Source organism: Furipterus horrens, unplaced genomic scaffold (genome assembly GCF_987537825.1).
Source record: "Furipterus horrens unplaced genomic scaffold, mFurHor1.1.pri manual_scaffold_5, whole genome shotgun sequence".
NCBI classification, from domain to species: Eukaryota; Metazoa; Chordata; class Mammalia; order Chiroptera; family Furipteridae; genus Furipterus; species Furipterus horrens.
The window spans coordinates 180,431,456-180,447,017 of record NW_028327175.1 but is presented as its reverse complement, the minus strand read 5'-3'; the positions used below and the strand labels follow the sequence as shown (position 1 = coordinate 180,447,017).

The 15,562-nt window shown below is 46.4% G+C and overlaps 1 protein-coding gene across 4 annotated transcripts in view; it reads left to right on the top strand.

Annotated features, from left to right (window-relative positions):
* Positions 1 to 15,562, top strand: part of SEC31B (SEC31 homolog B, COPII component) — a 33,386-nt gene that overhangs the window by 9,172 nt on the left and 8,652 nt on the right. For 2 of the 4 annotated variants that reach the window (XM_090278407.1, XM_090278405.1), the window contains 16 exons: positions 1,086 to 1,281; positions 1,484 to 1,579; positions 2,535 to 2,678; positions 3,265 to 3,407; positions 4,266 to 4,365; positions 4,496 to 4,657; positions 5,199 to 5,333; positions 7,847 to 8,077; positions 10,027 to 10,101; positions 10,362 to 10,460; positions 10,817 to 10,916; positions 11,440 to 11,618; positions 11,886 to 12,012; positions 12,390 to 12,535; positions 13,270 to 13,443; positions 13,920 to 14,084. In XM_090278407.1, the coding sequence (XP_090134533.1) occupies positions 1,086 to 1,281; positions 1,484 to 1,579; positions 2,535 to 2,678; positions 3,265 to 3,407; positions 4,266 to 4,365; positions 4,496 to 4,657; positions 5,199 to 5,333; positions 7,847 to 8,077; positions 10,027 to 10,101; positions 10,362 to 10,460; positions 10,817 to 10,916; positions 11,440 to 11,618; positions 11,886 to 12,012; positions 12,390 to 12,535; positions 13,270 to 13,443; positions 13,920 to 14,084 (2,272 nt within the window). The remainder of the gene's footprint in view (positions 1 to 1,085; positions 1,282 to 1,483; positions 1,580 to 2,534; positions 2,679 to 3,264; positions 3,408 to 4,265; positions 4,366 to 4,495; positions 4,658 to 5,198; positions 5,334 to 7,846; positions 8,078 to 10,026; positions 10,102 to 10,361; positions 10,461 to 10,816; positions 10,917 to 11,439; positions 11,619 to 11,885; positions 12,013 to 12,389; positions 12,536 to 13,269; positions 13,444 to 13,919; positions 14,085 to 15,562) is intronic. The other 2 variants (XM_090278406.1, XM_090278408.1) reach the window with 2 other exon arrangements.

The window sequence follows — 15,562 nt, the reverse complement described above, 5'->3', positions numbered from 1 at the left end:
CACCCCACTCAGTTTTTTGCTGACTGTTCCTGGGGTGTGAGAACATTTTATTTCAGTTAGGGATCTTAGGACATCATTCAATGTGAAATCTGACTTCTCTGAAGGGCTGTGGAAATATTCTTGGCTAGCAGCTGAGAAATGGAGGACATACCACCTATGAGGCTTTGAGGATTTCACATGCCTTCTCTAGGGGCTTTGCAGAGGACCCATATTTGTCTTCAGGGACTCCAGGGTCCATCTTCTTTTTTGTGTGTAAGATACTGGCAGTATCTTGTTAGAAGCATCCTCCAAAAGCCAGAAAAGTGTTTCCCAAGAGGTATATTTATTGTTCATGCCTCCATGTCTCTAGGGCTGCCCCATTACAGCCACGTGACAGCTTTAGTGGGCTAGTCACATGGGAAAGGCATGGAGTGGTCTTTTCTCATTTCCAGTTTGAGAGGGAAGAGGAGACAACAATTCTTGGTCTAGGGAATATTCTTCTAGTCAGGTACAGATAAGTTAGGATCTTTCTCTAAACAGAAGATAGTATAGATCTCAGGCATTGAAATAAAATGGGTCTGACTTTGAACCTTGATTCTATCAGTTCCTAGCTCTAAAATGGGGGTACAATTATGAGCTGTATATGCAAATTTTCATAGCTTCTCTGTGCCTCAGTTTCCTCAATTGAAAGTGGAATTAATAATAACCACTTATGGGGTTGAATATTATAATAAATCAGTTAATACATGTAAAGCACTTGAGATAGTGTCTGGCACATAGGAAGTATTTAATAAATATCAGTTTTTGTTATTTGAGTTGTGAGGATTGGGTGAAGTAATCTATTTGAAGTATTTATCACTTTATTAACTTAAAAAAAATCCCCACACAACTCTGAGGCAGTGGCTTCCCAGCTTCCAGTGTAACATAGAGGGAATCTTTTTTCAGAGAAAGGGCAGGATCAGGCAGAGAACACCTTCATTCTGTATCTGGGAAATGAGGAGACAGGCAGGCCCCTAGGCAGGCCTCTGCATAATGGCAGAGGCTGACACAGATGCTTACTGATATGGACCTGAATTGGTGCTGATGCTAGTTCCTCCTCTTTGTAGGTTTCACAAGCTGATCTGGGGGAGCTTTGGCAGTGGGCTTCTGGAAGGCTCCGGGGTTATTGCAGGCGGCGGGGACAATGGCATGCTTACTCTATACAATGTGACCCACATCCTGTCTTCGGGGAAGGAGCCTGTGATTGCCCAGAGACAGAAGCACACAGGGGCTGTCAGAGCCCTTGACTTTAATCCTTTCCAGGTACTACATTTCATTTGGTCAGACATGGCCAAGCACTGGAGCAAGAGCTCTGAATGGAAGCATTCACTTGTGACCTTCAGTCTCTAACTCCCAGGCTGTGATGGGGGAGGTTTTGGAAGCCTCACATATGGGACTCTATCTCCCTTTCCTGCTCTCATCTCTTCCTGGGATGGTGGTCTCCAAAGGCCTATTCTTCATACAGGGCAACCTCCTGGCCTCAGGGGCCAATAATTCTGAAATCTTCATTTGGGATTTGAATAACCTGAGTGTGCCAATGACTCCAGGATCCAAGTCACAGGTGAGGAGGCTCCCAGGGCTGCTGCTTGAATTCTGGAGGTAGTTAGAACATAGGATATGTTAGGCTTTACCACTGGAGGGCAATAAAGCTCCACAGACTCATGTGTTACCAGCAGGATGATTGCAGGGACAGAGGGGAGGGGAGGGTGTGTGTGTGTGCATGGGGGTGGGGGGTGGGGGTGGCTTGTGGTCATTAACTGTCTTTGGAGTTTCTGGAAGGAAAATGAAGGAGAGCAGGGGAAGAAAAAGACATCGAGAGAAGGAAGGAGGGTGCTATTTATCATAGTACAGCTTAGACAAGGTTAAGCAGGCTCAGTGCAGAGGGGACCAGTGTAGGACTCCGAGATATAGCCTTGTCCATTTTTGTAGGGAGGGTCAGCTTTGTCTGTGTATCTGGTTCTCCCATGCAGTCGGGGGTCTCATGTATCTCTGTCTCTGAGTGTACCTATCTGTCAGTCTATAACTGGGCCTCCTTTTGCTTCCTGGCTTTTCTCTGGCTTGTGCTTACAGTATCGTGAGGTAAGTTAAGAATGAATTTGAGAGTGCTTGTGCCCTAAAGGTAGCAATGGCTTTTCTTTCTGCCTCACTCTTTGGGGACTTTTAAAAGGACTTTTTAATTGTTATTCTATTACAGTTGTCCCTTGTTTCCCTCCCTTCTTCACCTTCCTCCTTCTCTCCCTGAGGGCTGTTTTTAAATCTTGACTCTCCTCTCAGGAGCATGTTGGGATAGGAGTAAAACCCAAGTGTGCCTGCCATTGTCTCAGCTTCTATACTAGTACCCTAGAGGATTCTTTCTGGAAGTCAAATCCCAGCTCCCTGAGACTGTCTTGGTTTGGGTAGCCCCATGTCTACTCTTAGGCTTTCTATGGGTGATTGGGAACAGTGGAACAGCAGATGTCTTTTGGTTTGGGGGGGTGACAAGTTGTCCTCCACCCCCTACCCCCATCCTGCCTCAGCAGCCCCCAGAAGACATCAAGGCACTCTCTTGGAACCGGCAAGTTCAACATATTTTGTCTTCTGCTCACCCCAGCGGCAAGGCAGTTGTGTGGGATCTCAGGAAGAATGAACCTATCATCAAAGTCAGTGATCACAGCAACAGGGTGAGTCATGGAACAAAATACAGACTTGGGCTGTGGCTTTTCTCTTGCCTAGTCATGGCAGCTGCTCCTTCCCGGCCAGGGCTCTGTTTTCAGCTGTTACACATGCAGATTCAGCCCCTAGCAGATTTCCTATTGAGAATGAAACTTTAGGGAAGGTAAACAGAGTTGATTTGGGGGCTTCTAATACAGTAGTCCCTCTCTATATTGCGGTTCACTTATTGTGGCCTCACTGTATTGTGGGATTTTAAAAAATATATTTAATTATTTATCGTGGATTTTTTGCTATATTGTGGGATTTTGCGGTACTGTATACGTATGTTGTTAAAGTTACGTAGGTTTAAGAGTGTAGAATAAATGTAAGGTTCCTACTTCATGGGGGGTCTAGAGCGTAATACCCGCGATAAGTGAGGGAATACTGTATTCCTTACTTGTTCGTGGTCATCACTAATTTCCAGAGGACTGTGGAGTTCCCAGTTACCTAAAAGACACAAAGCCTGCCCTTGGAGTGGTCCCATTCCAACTGGGCAGGAAAGGTTCACAACCAGAAGGGCAGGCACGTTACCCCTGCTGTCCGCTTTGTTCATAGACGCACTGCTCAGGCCTGGCCTGGCATCCAGACATAGCCACTCAGTTGGTGCTGTGTTCGGAAGATGACCGTCTCCCAGTGATTCAGCTGTGGGACTTGCGCTTTGCCTCCTCACCGCTGAAGGTGCTGGAGGGACATGGCAGGTAGCATCTCAAATTCCATCTACATCCTTGGTGGAGGGCAGGGGCATAATGACCTGGGTAGGGGGCAGTGAATGCCTCACTTTGGCTACCAAACATCCTTTCTGTCTTCAAAGCCATCCCAATGAACACACAGTCACCCAGTCCTAGCTCCAGCCCCAGCCAAGAGGAATTCCTTTAGACCCAGAGGTTATGGTGAAGAGCCTGAGATTCCATCTAATTTTTAGAGATGAGAATGGAGATGGGGTCATGAGAAATATTGGAGCCAATGTTTAGCCCCCTAGGAGAGCCTCTAGGCTCCCATCAGAAGATAATGCTCATTTCTTTAGGTGATAAGGTTGCCTTCTACAAGACTTCTCCTTAATAAAAGAACCTTGGCTCCTATCTGCCCTGCACATAGGCCTGCCTCTGAGCTGAGCTCTTGCACTTGCAGCAGAGAAAGCAGCCCCCACAGTCTGTTCCTTTTAAGAAAAGGCCATGTTGCCTTTATACCTCCTTGGGACTTTTGAGAACTAAGTCCTCACTGCCCTCCTGAGCTAAAAGAATCCATAGCAGTGGGTGCTTCTCCGATTCATGCTGATTCATAGTCCCTACTCTACAATCGGGGAAAAAAGCAGGCCATCCTGCAGTGACCTATGGGAGGCAGAGTGATAGAGTGCATAGTGCATGGGCTCTGGGAATTAACTTGAATTCTGGCTGCTTAACTGCTGAAAGTTCCTTAATTTTTCATAGCCTCATTTCCCTCATTTGTAAAATGAAATCTGGCTGCTCATTTTGTAGGGATGAGATTTATCAGAGATATATAAAGTATCCTACTCATAGCAGGCATACAGCAAATGCTAGTTCCTCCTTCCTTTTTAGAGGTATCTTGTCAGTTTCATGGAGCCAGGCTGATGCTGAACTGCTGCTCAGTAGTGCCAAGGACAACCAGGTCTTATGCTGGAACCTGGGGAGCAGCGAGGTAGGCTGGCCCTTCTGTTGGCATGCTGGGATGGGAGGTGAGATGGTGGGGGAAATCCAGTGGCACCCCTGTGTTCTGGGATGCCTTCCCTATGTCAATGTTTCCCTCATGGTGTGTTCCCTCATGTTAGGTGGTGTATAAGCTACCCACACAGAGCAGCTGGTGCTTTGATGTGCAGTGGTGCCCTCGGGACCCTCCAGTATTCTCTGCTGCCTCCTTTGACGGCTGGATCAGTTTGTATTCTGTGATGGGTAGGAGCTGGGAAGGCCAGCAGATGAGACAGGCTGACAAGGTTTGAAGGGCTTAGTGGAGAATGCTGGAGGGAAGGGGCTGTCTCTGTTTGGGTGGTGGGTGAGTAGGACATATGGAGTGGGAAGAAGCGGGGACTATTAAAGAATGGGAGGGCAGGGCCCTCAGTTTGGGAGGGCTGTACTTGTGCTCTAATGCCCATTTTTCTGGGAGGATGTCAGTTTCTGCCACAATACAAAGGCCTTCACCTTGACTTCTGTTCTTGGATGTTCCCCGTGGTATTGCAGGGACATTGAACCTCCATGCTGGGACCATGACTTTGGAAGTATGAACTGTCCTACCTCCCTCTCTCCTGTAGATCCATTTGATGTCACACTCCTCTGTAGACCTTAGAAGCAGTAGGGTTTCCAAAAGCCTGCTTCATGGGACCCCACAATCACTATTAGTCTGCTGGAATATGGGAGTCTGACGTTTGTGGGCCAGATTAGTATCTCAAGGATTGCTTGTGAAATGGAGTTTGTAGGTGGAGTTCCTGGCTAGATCACCATTTCAGGCTAGTGATGCAGGTGTCCTTTTGCCCCCAGATCTCTTCTTCCTTCAGCAAAGGCCAGCCTCTCCCACCATTGCAGGTGCCTGAGCAGGTGGCCCAAGCATCATTGATACCTCCTCTGAAGAAAGCCCCCAAATGGATGAGAAGGCCAGCAGGTGTTTCATTTGCTGTAAGTGTATTGTGTGTGCGTGTGTGTGTGTGAGTGTGTGTGTGTGCGTGTATGCGTGTGTGTGTGTGTGTGTGTGTGTGCTTGTGAAGCCCAGCATGGAGTTATGTTCTGTGGGAGATATTTTGTCATTACCTGTATCTCAGGTCAGATCCCACTTCACTGCTCAAGCAGAGTGTTACTATTATAGCTTCCTTCTCTCCCCCTTCACCTGTCTGCTGTGCCAGTCCTGCATCAAAGGAATTGATTGCTTTAGACCTCCTGGTTATGGAGAACTGCCTGAGATTGCACCTGATTTTTCTCTAACTTTACATGTCTGGACTGGTAGTGAGTCCAGCTATGTGAGGGTTAGAATACAAAGCAGGAAAGAAAAAAACATAGATTTCATTCTGTCACTCCTCTGCCCAAAACCTTTGACCCAAGATGTACACAGAGCCCCATTTACAAGTACCTTTCCTGTTTTTATTCCTACCTTATTCTCATGTGTTTTCTATGATCTAAATAAATATGACTTCCTTCTGCTCCACGAAAAACTCCCTAACTCTGCTGCCTCCATCTGCACCCCACCCCTCTGCTTCTCTCTCAGGCCTGTCTTTACCCCTGGTCAAACTTAACCTCACTCCTGTTATCCCACAGACTTATACCCATGTAAGGATGCATTCTAACTGTACTAAGCTTGCTTATGTGCGTGTCTCGAGACCCTACTAAGTAATAGACACCTTGAGGATAGGGACCACATCTTGTTCATTTCTATTTCTAAAGCAGGGCTTCTCACACTTTAATGTGAATGCAAGTCATCTAGGGATCTAATTCAAATTCAAATTCTGGTTCATTTGGCCTGGGGTAGAGCCCAAGGTTCTGATTTTCCAATAAGTTCCCCAGTGATACCCTTGCTGCTGTTGTGAGGAGTAGCAGGGCCCTAAAATATCAGTACCTGGCCCAATGCTTTACATATGAGGTTTCAATTAAAAGCAGGTGCAAAAGTAGAGGTGCTTGTTTTTAGAGCCAACAGTTTTATTCGGGAGGCATGACCAGCATAGTCAGGAGGGAGTGAGGTGAAGGATTCTGAGGTCAAGAGGCCTGAATTCTTTTTTTTTTTTTTTTTGTAATGTCTTTTTTTATTGTTGTTTTATTACAGTTGTCCCAGTTTTTCTCTCATTGCTCTCCACTGCCCTGCCACCCCTGACTCCCACAGTCAGTCCCCACCCTGTTTTCCATGTTCATGGGTCATTTATACTGGTTCCCTGAAAGAGGCCAGAATTCTTATTGATCTGTCACTAATCAGCTGGGGAACCTTGGGCAAGTCACTTAACCCAGGACTTCAGTGTTCTTATCTGTAAAACGAGGTTAGTGATTCCTGCCCTGCTTATGTTAGTGAATCGACATGAACCTCAAATAAGAATATATGTAAGCACTTTGTCAAACTATCCAGCACTACAACAATCCAAATTAAGATGTTTTTGTTTAGCACTAACCGAAGTGTAGATTTTGTGCTGTAGGGATCAGTAGAAGAATTCTGCTTGAGGAAGTTCATTAAGGAGGAGTGTCTTAGGAAGGGAAATAATGAATGGCTGGGGAATACAACAGAAGTTGTCAGCCTTGGCTGCAGTTGGATAACCTGAAGAATTTAAAAAATACTGGTGCCCCGTCCCACCCCCAGAGATTCTGATTTTATTGTTTGGAGTATAGCCTGGCAACTCTGACAGCTCCCCAGGTGATTTTAATACGGAGCCCAGGTGGAGAACTGCTGCAGAAAAGGGCCTTTTCTAAGCTGTGTGTGTGTGCTGAGTGCTTTATGTGGAGTACTCAGTTTGGTGAGAAGGATGCTCACATTGAGGTGTTGTGGTGGTGAGGGCACAGAGGCAGAAATGAAGAGGGCACTTGGGGGTGTGGAAAGATCACATACATGTGCAGGAAGAAAGGTGCCGCGGAGGCAGGTCTGGCCATGATTTTGAAGGATTTTGTGTACAACAGGCCAGGAGCTTCAGGTCTCTCCTGTGACCTTGTAAAATCATTACAAGCTCCTGAGTAGCAACAAGTACAGGGAGTCAGTCTAATGCTTGGATTGGATGAGGGAAAAACCTAGAGGCTAGCAACCTGTTCCATCAATCTAGGTGTGGTAGCACTGGGAATGAGACAGAGGGGCCTGCATGAGAGACATTGAACGAGAAGAGGTAAGACTTGGTTGTTGGTTGGCTGTGGTAGGTATAGTGACAGATGATGCCAAGGTGTTTGGTCCAGGCGACTGGAAAAGGGTGGCACCAGGACAGGTGAGGAGAAGATGAGTGCCATGTGCTGCTGAAATTTTAAGCTGATGGTGCTAAAAATGCAGAAGTGGTTTTGGTATGGAGGCACATTTGCTACTCAGTTCCTGATCCTATCCCACCCCCAGTAGCTCTCTTATTATTGATTTCCTATCCTAAGATTGACCAATATATAGCCTTTTCTGTGATTCTGACTTGGTGTTAATTTTTAACTTGACCATGACCTGTACCCTTCTTGTTTTTCCTTACCAGTTTGGGGGGAAGCTGGTTACCTTTGGCCCTCCCAGCACCCCTGCCCATCAGGTGTCACAGCCTTGCCTCCATCTAGTCTTCATCAGTCAAGTCACCACAGAATCTGAATTCCTAATGCGGTCAGCTGAGCTGCAGGAGGCCCTGAGATCAGGAAATCTCCTCAATTATTGTCAGAACAAGATCCACCAAGCGTCACAGCAAAGCGAAAAGATGCTTTGGCAGTTCCTGAAGGTAGGAAACCTGAAGGCTGGATGCTCAGAAGTGTTTCCCCAAAGCTGGGTACTCCAGCCTTTGCCTTTGTCAGCTCCAGGGGATGCATAACCACACTCTGACCCAGATTTCAGAGGCCCTCACCTCTGTTAGGCTTTTTCCTACACAATACTCACACTCTGGGCACAAAATTTTCATCCTTTACCAGAAGCTCAAGATGATTTGTGGCTAGGAAAGCTGAACAGCACAAGTGACATTTGCCTTTTTTGCTACTATTGCTCATGTCCTGGATACTTTACTAGAGCCAGGGCGAAGGCTTTCACAGTGCCATGCCAAAGGGCAGATAAGATGATGGGAAGGGAGAAGAAGGGAAGGGAAAGGAAGGGAAGAAGATTAGCTGAAGGAGTATCATCATAAGAAGGCTTGAGTTTATTTCAAGTAACACAAAGCAGGTCATTGTGGTAGCACTCAGGGCTCGAGCCTCACTGTTCTGGAGGCATGGCTTCAGTTACAGTGCTAATTTAATTTCAGGTTGCTTATGGTACCAGGAGGAGTGCTATAGCTAACAAAGGAAATGAGCAAACGAGGGGAGAGCGATACAGAAGAAAAATAAATAAGGCAGTGAGAGGGTTTTTCACATCTTTGGGACTGTAGAGAAAAAGGCAAAAAGGACAGGGCCTTGTTCTGGGGGGTCTAAGAAGGACTGGGGTTCTGTGCTTCAGACTTAGTAGAACTTAATGAAGGTAGACACCAGGAATCTGGGGAGGAGAAAAGGATTCGAAAGAGATCATTAAATATAGAGTGAAGCTAGAAAAAGATGTGGGAAGAAAAGAGAAAGAATGCTTTTGTTATAAGCAGGATACAGGTAACAGATTCAGGAATGGTGGGGTGGGAAAGAGGATAGAAGGAGTGATCAAGAGAGAGGGAGTGATCAGGAATTCAGCCTTCTTAGGCAGCAGTGTGCATAGGACAGACAGAGTGGATGGAGTCAGGTTGAAAAGCTCCCCAAGAGCTGTCCATCAGGATGGGCTTGAAGCTGAGTGGATGAACATTTCCAAGGGAAGAGCATGGAAGAGGGAGAGGCCCTGAGAGGCTATGAAGAAGATGGCAGTCAGAATTCATGGTTCAATGTAGGACAAACGAAGGGCCCAGACCAGCAAACCCAGGTTAGGTAAGGCTTCAGGAAGCCTTGGCCCTCAGTGTCTGGGACACTGGGTGGATGAGCTGACTTTGTTTACTTATCCATGTACCTTCCAGCATGAGTCTTCTCAACTAGACATTTAGACACAGAAGACTTACTTGGTATCATCTCCTCAGAAAGATATGGGACAGGAAACACAAACCATCAGCAGGGCAGCAGCATGTGTGCCCTTCTGGGGCAGTCCTTGCAGCAGTCCACGCAGCAGAGCAGAGTTCTCCTTTTCGGCTCCCAGAAGATAGCTCAGGTACAAGGAGTTAAATGTATGTGTATATCAGGCAGGTATATAAGTTGCCCTGGCTTAGAAGCCTCAAGCCCACAAGAGCCAATATCTCTTATACCAACTCTAAAAGTGTAGTTTCTAGAGTCTCTGCAAGGGATCATTCAGTTACAAGAATCCTTGCAATCAGGGAGGCCCAGAACATGGTGTCCACATCGATTATTTATAGTTTATATAGTTCCAGCCCAAATGCAATTTACCAATTACAAGCAATGTTGCCTAGAAACATAACTAACATTTTTCTCTTATCAGTTACCAGAGTAACAGATCTAGGAAGTCAACTGAAGGTTCAGTTCTCATGCAGAAGGGGGAAAGAAAGGTTTTAACACTAAGCCCACAGCCCAGCAGGAATCAAATCTGAGGAGAAAAAGGGAGAGATGGTGTTGGCCTTAGTAGGGCACTTCTGGTAGTACAAAGAACTATATTTAGGGGTACACTGGAACAAATGTCATATTCTTTTAATGGAGACTTCTGTGTTCTGTGGTTCCTTAGGTGACCTTGGAGCAAGACTCCAGAATGAAATTCCTAAAGCTATTAGGATACAGTAAAGATGAGCTTCAGAAGAAGGTAAGCTGCTTTCTCATTAGACTCACGTACTTAATATTCAGAGAAGAGAATCCTGTCAGTGAAAACTATTCCAGAATACATCTTCCTGGGCTTCATTAATATATATACAAACATATGGCCTCCTGGAGTTACGCTGTTTCCCAAGAAAACAGCTCAAGGATCTTGGAGTCTAGTCAGTAGGGTTTGGAGGTGGGAAGAAAGCATAATGCTTACTTGACCTTGTGCTGGGGAGAGTGGTACTGATTTGTCTCTCCTTACAGGTGGCCACTTGGTTGAAGAGTAACTCGGGGCTGGGTGAGAGCCCTCAGCCCAAGGGAGATGACCTCAACAGTAACAGACAGCAGGCCTTCTGCAGCCAGGTATGGTAGGAACCCAGCCAGCCAGACCTACGGTAGCACAGGAGACTGGCTTTTAGGGCACTTTCCCCTTCCCGGCCCTTTGCTTTGCTCTCATGGAGTGCTCAGCTTCTGTAGAAGTCTTCAGACTCTTCCTCTCTTAGAACCACAATCAGACACAGAGTCCATAGCTTTTGGTCTGGGAGTAGAGCTGTGTTTTAACCATGAATAAGAGCCCTTCCCAAAACTTACCTGTTTGTTCTTTTAGCTGTATGCATTAAGGGCCAAATATAGTAGAGCTCCCAGAGAGCACTTCTAAGCCAGCTGTCTGTCTTCAGGGTTCATTTCCTAAGTAGCCACCTCTGTCCTTCCTTGTACAGGCCTCCAAACACACCACAGAGGAGGTCTCTGCCTCCTCCACCTTCTTTGATGAACTGGTCCCTCAGAACATGACTCCGTGGGAAATCTCCATCACAGAAGGTACCCTGACCCTGAGGGAGAGAACCCTCTGCAAGGGAGTACATGGGCTCAGAGTTCTCAGACTTGAGGACATTTCCTTCTTGTCCTCTGCCTCCTGCCTCCCTCCCACCATCACAAATGCTGGGTGGTTCTGTTACTGGTTAGAGCACTCTTTGATTTTCATGGATATGTCCTTCCTATGAAAGGCCATCTACTAAGATATTTTTTCAATCCCTCTGTGTTCTTGCTTTAAGGACTGTGACCCTTTTCTTACTGAGCAATCACACATCACACCTGTGATGCTGCCACATGAGTCTCTCCCTCATCTTGGGTTCTCTCCTTAAAGACTTACCATTGAACCTGGGCACCCCAGGATACACCACTACATTTTGTTGTTGAGGAATGAAACTTTGGGGTTTGTCTGGGGCAAGGGAAGCTGAGTGATACAGATATAGTAGGAGGTGTCCTGTGGGCTCTGCAGGGGACAGGCAGCGATGGTCTGCGGGCAGGCAGGTTAACGTGGAGGGGATGCCTCTGTCTGCAGACACAGACGGACTGCTGAGCCAGGCTCTCCTGCTTGGTGAACTGGGCCCTGCTGTGGAGCTGTGTCTGAAGGAAGAGCGCTTTGCTGATGCCATTATCTTGGCCCAGGCTGGTGGCGCAGATCTGCTGAAGAAAGCACAGGAACGCTACTTCACCAAGAAGAAAACCAGAATCTCCTCGGTAACTGCCCACCGTGCAGGAGGAGAGGAGGGGATTACTTGGACCTTCTCAGGTGGATGCCCACATCTTGGGACTGGTGTATACAGGATCTGCCAAACTCTTTCTTTTCCCACTTTAACCACCTTGACCTCATCCTGAGCCCCTAGTTGGTGATCTAACAGGAAGCCTGCTCATGAGTGGCTTTTCCAGAGCATTCCTGTGCATGGCTCCTGCTGCCTGTGCTGGATGGGTGGTTGATGGCTCTCCTTTCCTCTCTGCCCATTACAGCTGCTTGCCTGTGTTGTACGGAAGAATTGGAAGGATATGGTGTGCTCCTGTAGCCTGCAGAACTGGAGAGAGGCACTGGCCTTGCTACTGACATACTCAGGGCCAGAGAAATTTCCTGAGCTCTGTGGTAGGTGGCCCTAGGCTTTAGGATGGAGTGATGTGATTCCAGTGTGCAGTCAGTAGACATGCTGATGAAGGAAGCGAAGAGAAACCCAAGCTCTGGGAGGCCAGGCCATGTTATCAGAACCGAGGTTTGGTTCAACTGGGAGGAAAGGCCTATAGCACAAGCCCCTACTTTCATTTGTTCTCCTGCTTTACCTTTTCTTGTCATGTCTTGAAGCAAGATTCTTGCCCTTCACTATAGAGGAGGGTGAGCCTCAGTGTTATCCAAACCCACTGTGGCTACTTGTCCCATAGCTCATGATCCTCCACCTATTTCCAAACAGGAAAAAGAGGAGGAGCAAAGGGAAGCTGTGCATTAAAGAAGTTCCCATCTCTCTGCAGACATGCTAGGTACCCGCATGGAGCAGGAGGGCGGCAGGGCACTCACCTCTGAAGCCAGACTCTGTTATGTGTGCTCAGGGAATGTGGAGCAGCTGGTGCAGTGCTGGGCAAAATCCCACCAGGCTTCATCCCCCGTGGCTCTGCAGGTATCCCTTCTCTGCAGGGCACTTGTCCCTCTGTTCCAGGCCCTTAGGAGAGGCTAGTGGTGGGGATGTGCAGGGACATCAGAGTGAGTCTTCTGGGTACCCAGGCTGGAGTCAGGGTATTCAGGAAGAGAAAGGGGTCCTTAATGTCTGGGATCTTCTCCCAGGAATGAGCCATCCCCTCCTTCCCTCCTTCTCAGGCAGGGAGAATGAGCAGCAGCTACTTAGGTATTAAGCTTCATAATTTTTCTCTGCTTTGGATTTGGTTATACAAGTTTATTCTATATTTGAATAATTGTGAGCCTGGACTTTCTGTTAGCTGCTGTGAAAAATTCTGTGGGTCTAAATTGTACCAGACATTCTGCAGGTGACCGGAGAAGATGGAGGTCACAGATTAATGGGGAGACAAAAATCACACATAAAACAATACTATAACTGAGTCTGAAATTGCTGCTGTACTAGCAGAAAGGGTAAAGAAAGCCAAAAAAAAAAGAGAGATGTACGAGAATCTAAGACCTCGATGGCTCCACTTGAGACCAGTGCTAATAGCGTGGGAGGTGAGGCCAAGTAGCCCTTTTTTAACTGCCAAGTCTCCAGAATATCATCACCTCTGTCTTTCCTGGCTATGGTCAGGCACCGTCGTACCCACATTGGGAAGTCCCTGGGAGAGCTGCCTGGGCTTAGAGAGCAGGATGTCCTTTGAAGAAGGCTGACTGTCTTCATTCTTGTTCCTCTAGGACTTGATGGAGAAGGTAATGGTCCTAAACAGGAGCTTGGAGCTAATGCAAGGCCCTGATGGGGTGAGCCCAGGCCCTGCCATAACCTACAGGGTCACTCAGTATGCCAACCTCCTGGCAGCCCAGGGCAACCTGGCCACTGCCATGAGCTACCTACCCAGTGACTGTGCTCAGGTGAGTGGGGCCATGTGGAAAGAGCAAACTAGTTCATTCAGTCATCTAACACTGGCTGAGTACTTCCATGTTAAATACTGAAGTTCCCAGGATAAATAAGATCTAGTCCCTCTGGAAGCTCACAATCTCTTAGGGGAAAAATCAGATGTCACTAATTCATAGTGTCATAGCAGAATCTTATAATACGGAATGGGCTGATTTTGCCTGGAGAAGTCAAGAAAGTCTTCTGAATGGTCACAATTGTTGAGCTGGACCTTCAGAGAGAAGTAGCTTACCAGCAGATGTAAGAGTGATCTATGCAGAAAGAACAGCAAGGAAGGAGGCTGGCAGGGGCTAGGGATCTTCGAGTCATCTAAGGTGGCTAGAGTGCAGAGGATCACCTGAAGTTTGAATGCTCTATGAGGCCAGGCTTGTAGGAGAGGATGTTTGCTTGTTTTAATTTTACTTAACTCAGTCTTCATTATTATGACTTATAGCCACCAATTCAGCAGCTGAGAGATCGGCTTTTTCATGCCCAGAGTGCTGCTGATGTCTTGGGCCAACAGTCTCCTCCTTTTCCCTTCCCCCGAGTTATTGTGGGAGCTACCCCCCATTCTAAAGAGACATCATCTTGCAAATTGGGATTCCAGCCTTCTCAACAGGTAACATCTTGTTTGTTCATTGATTTGTTCATTTATTCAAAAATACTCATTAATGTCTACCAAGTGTCAGGCATGGTTCTAGGCGTTTGGAATATGTTAGTAAATAGAAATGATGAAAATTCCTGACTTCATAAAGTCAGTTATTTTTCTAATAACTATTTATTGAACAACTGCTAGGCTCTTAGGTACACAAACCATGATCCTTGCCCTTAATTATCTCGTAGTCTAGTAGAAAGATAGATATGTGAAAAATGCAGTAAAATTCATAAGTGCCATAATTGCAATATGATATGGTAGCATGGCATCACACAGAAGAAAGCAATGTACTCTGTGGCGGGTAGGAACTTTAGGGAATATTTCAGAATGAGTATGATGTTTGATCCCAGTCTTGGAGATTAAAAGTTATTTAGGCAAAGGAAGGGGTAGGTGAAGGTTATTTTGGGCAGAAGAAACAGCATGTACAAAAGCATTGAAGGATCAGAGAGCAAAGCCTACTTGAGGAACTACTAATATTTTAACGATGGCACAAAATGGGGCCTTGTCACAGGGGAGTGGGCTTAGATGAAGCTCGGGTAATAAGAGTTAGATCAGGAAGGACCTGGCAGTCTGAGCTAAAGGGGTTAGACTTGACCTTGAAATTAATAGCAGTCAGGAGCTATTGAATAGTCTTCTGCAGGGGAACGACTAGCTCCGTGTTAAGAAAGGGCAAGACTGGAGGCAGTTAGGAGGCTATATAGCGAGACATGATGAGGACATGAAATAACCTAAAGCTGGAAAGTGAGGTTGGATTTGAGATATTCAGTAGGGAGAATTGACAGAAATTGGTGATAGTTTAGAGGAGTGTGTGAAGTGGGGGGACTGGTCCCTGGGTTCCTGTGCTTTGGTCTGGCCAGATGGTTAGGGTTCTGTTAACTTATGATACCAGGAGCCTACTGGAGGGGCTGGGGAACAAAATCCAATGAGATTGTAAATAGAGGCATCAGGCAGAAGCTCTGGTGATTGATTCATCCTGTCTCATCATCAGTTCCATCTCTAATTTTCTTTATCCCTCCCCCTTCTTCCCACTTACTCTTCTCCTTTATTATTTTCTTCTATCTCTCCCTCCCCCTATGTCTTTTCTATTTTGAAATAATTATAGAGTCCCAGGAAGTCACAAACAAATGTACTGGGAAGTCTCATGCATCCTAACTCCACCCCACCCCATGCCACCATTCCACAACAACCATAGTGCAATAACAAAACCGAGAAATTGACATTAGTGTAACCCATAGATTCAAATTAAAATTCAGATGTCACCAGTTTTACATGTACTTGTGAATGTGTGTGTAATTATGTAAGAATTTGTCTTTTTCTTTTTTTTAACAGAATCCTTCACAAAGTAAAAATTTTTAATTTTATAAGGTCCAGTTTATTGTTTTCCCTCTATGGATCTTGCTTTTTGTGTCAAGTCCAAGAAGTCTTTGCCTAGTCCAAGGTCC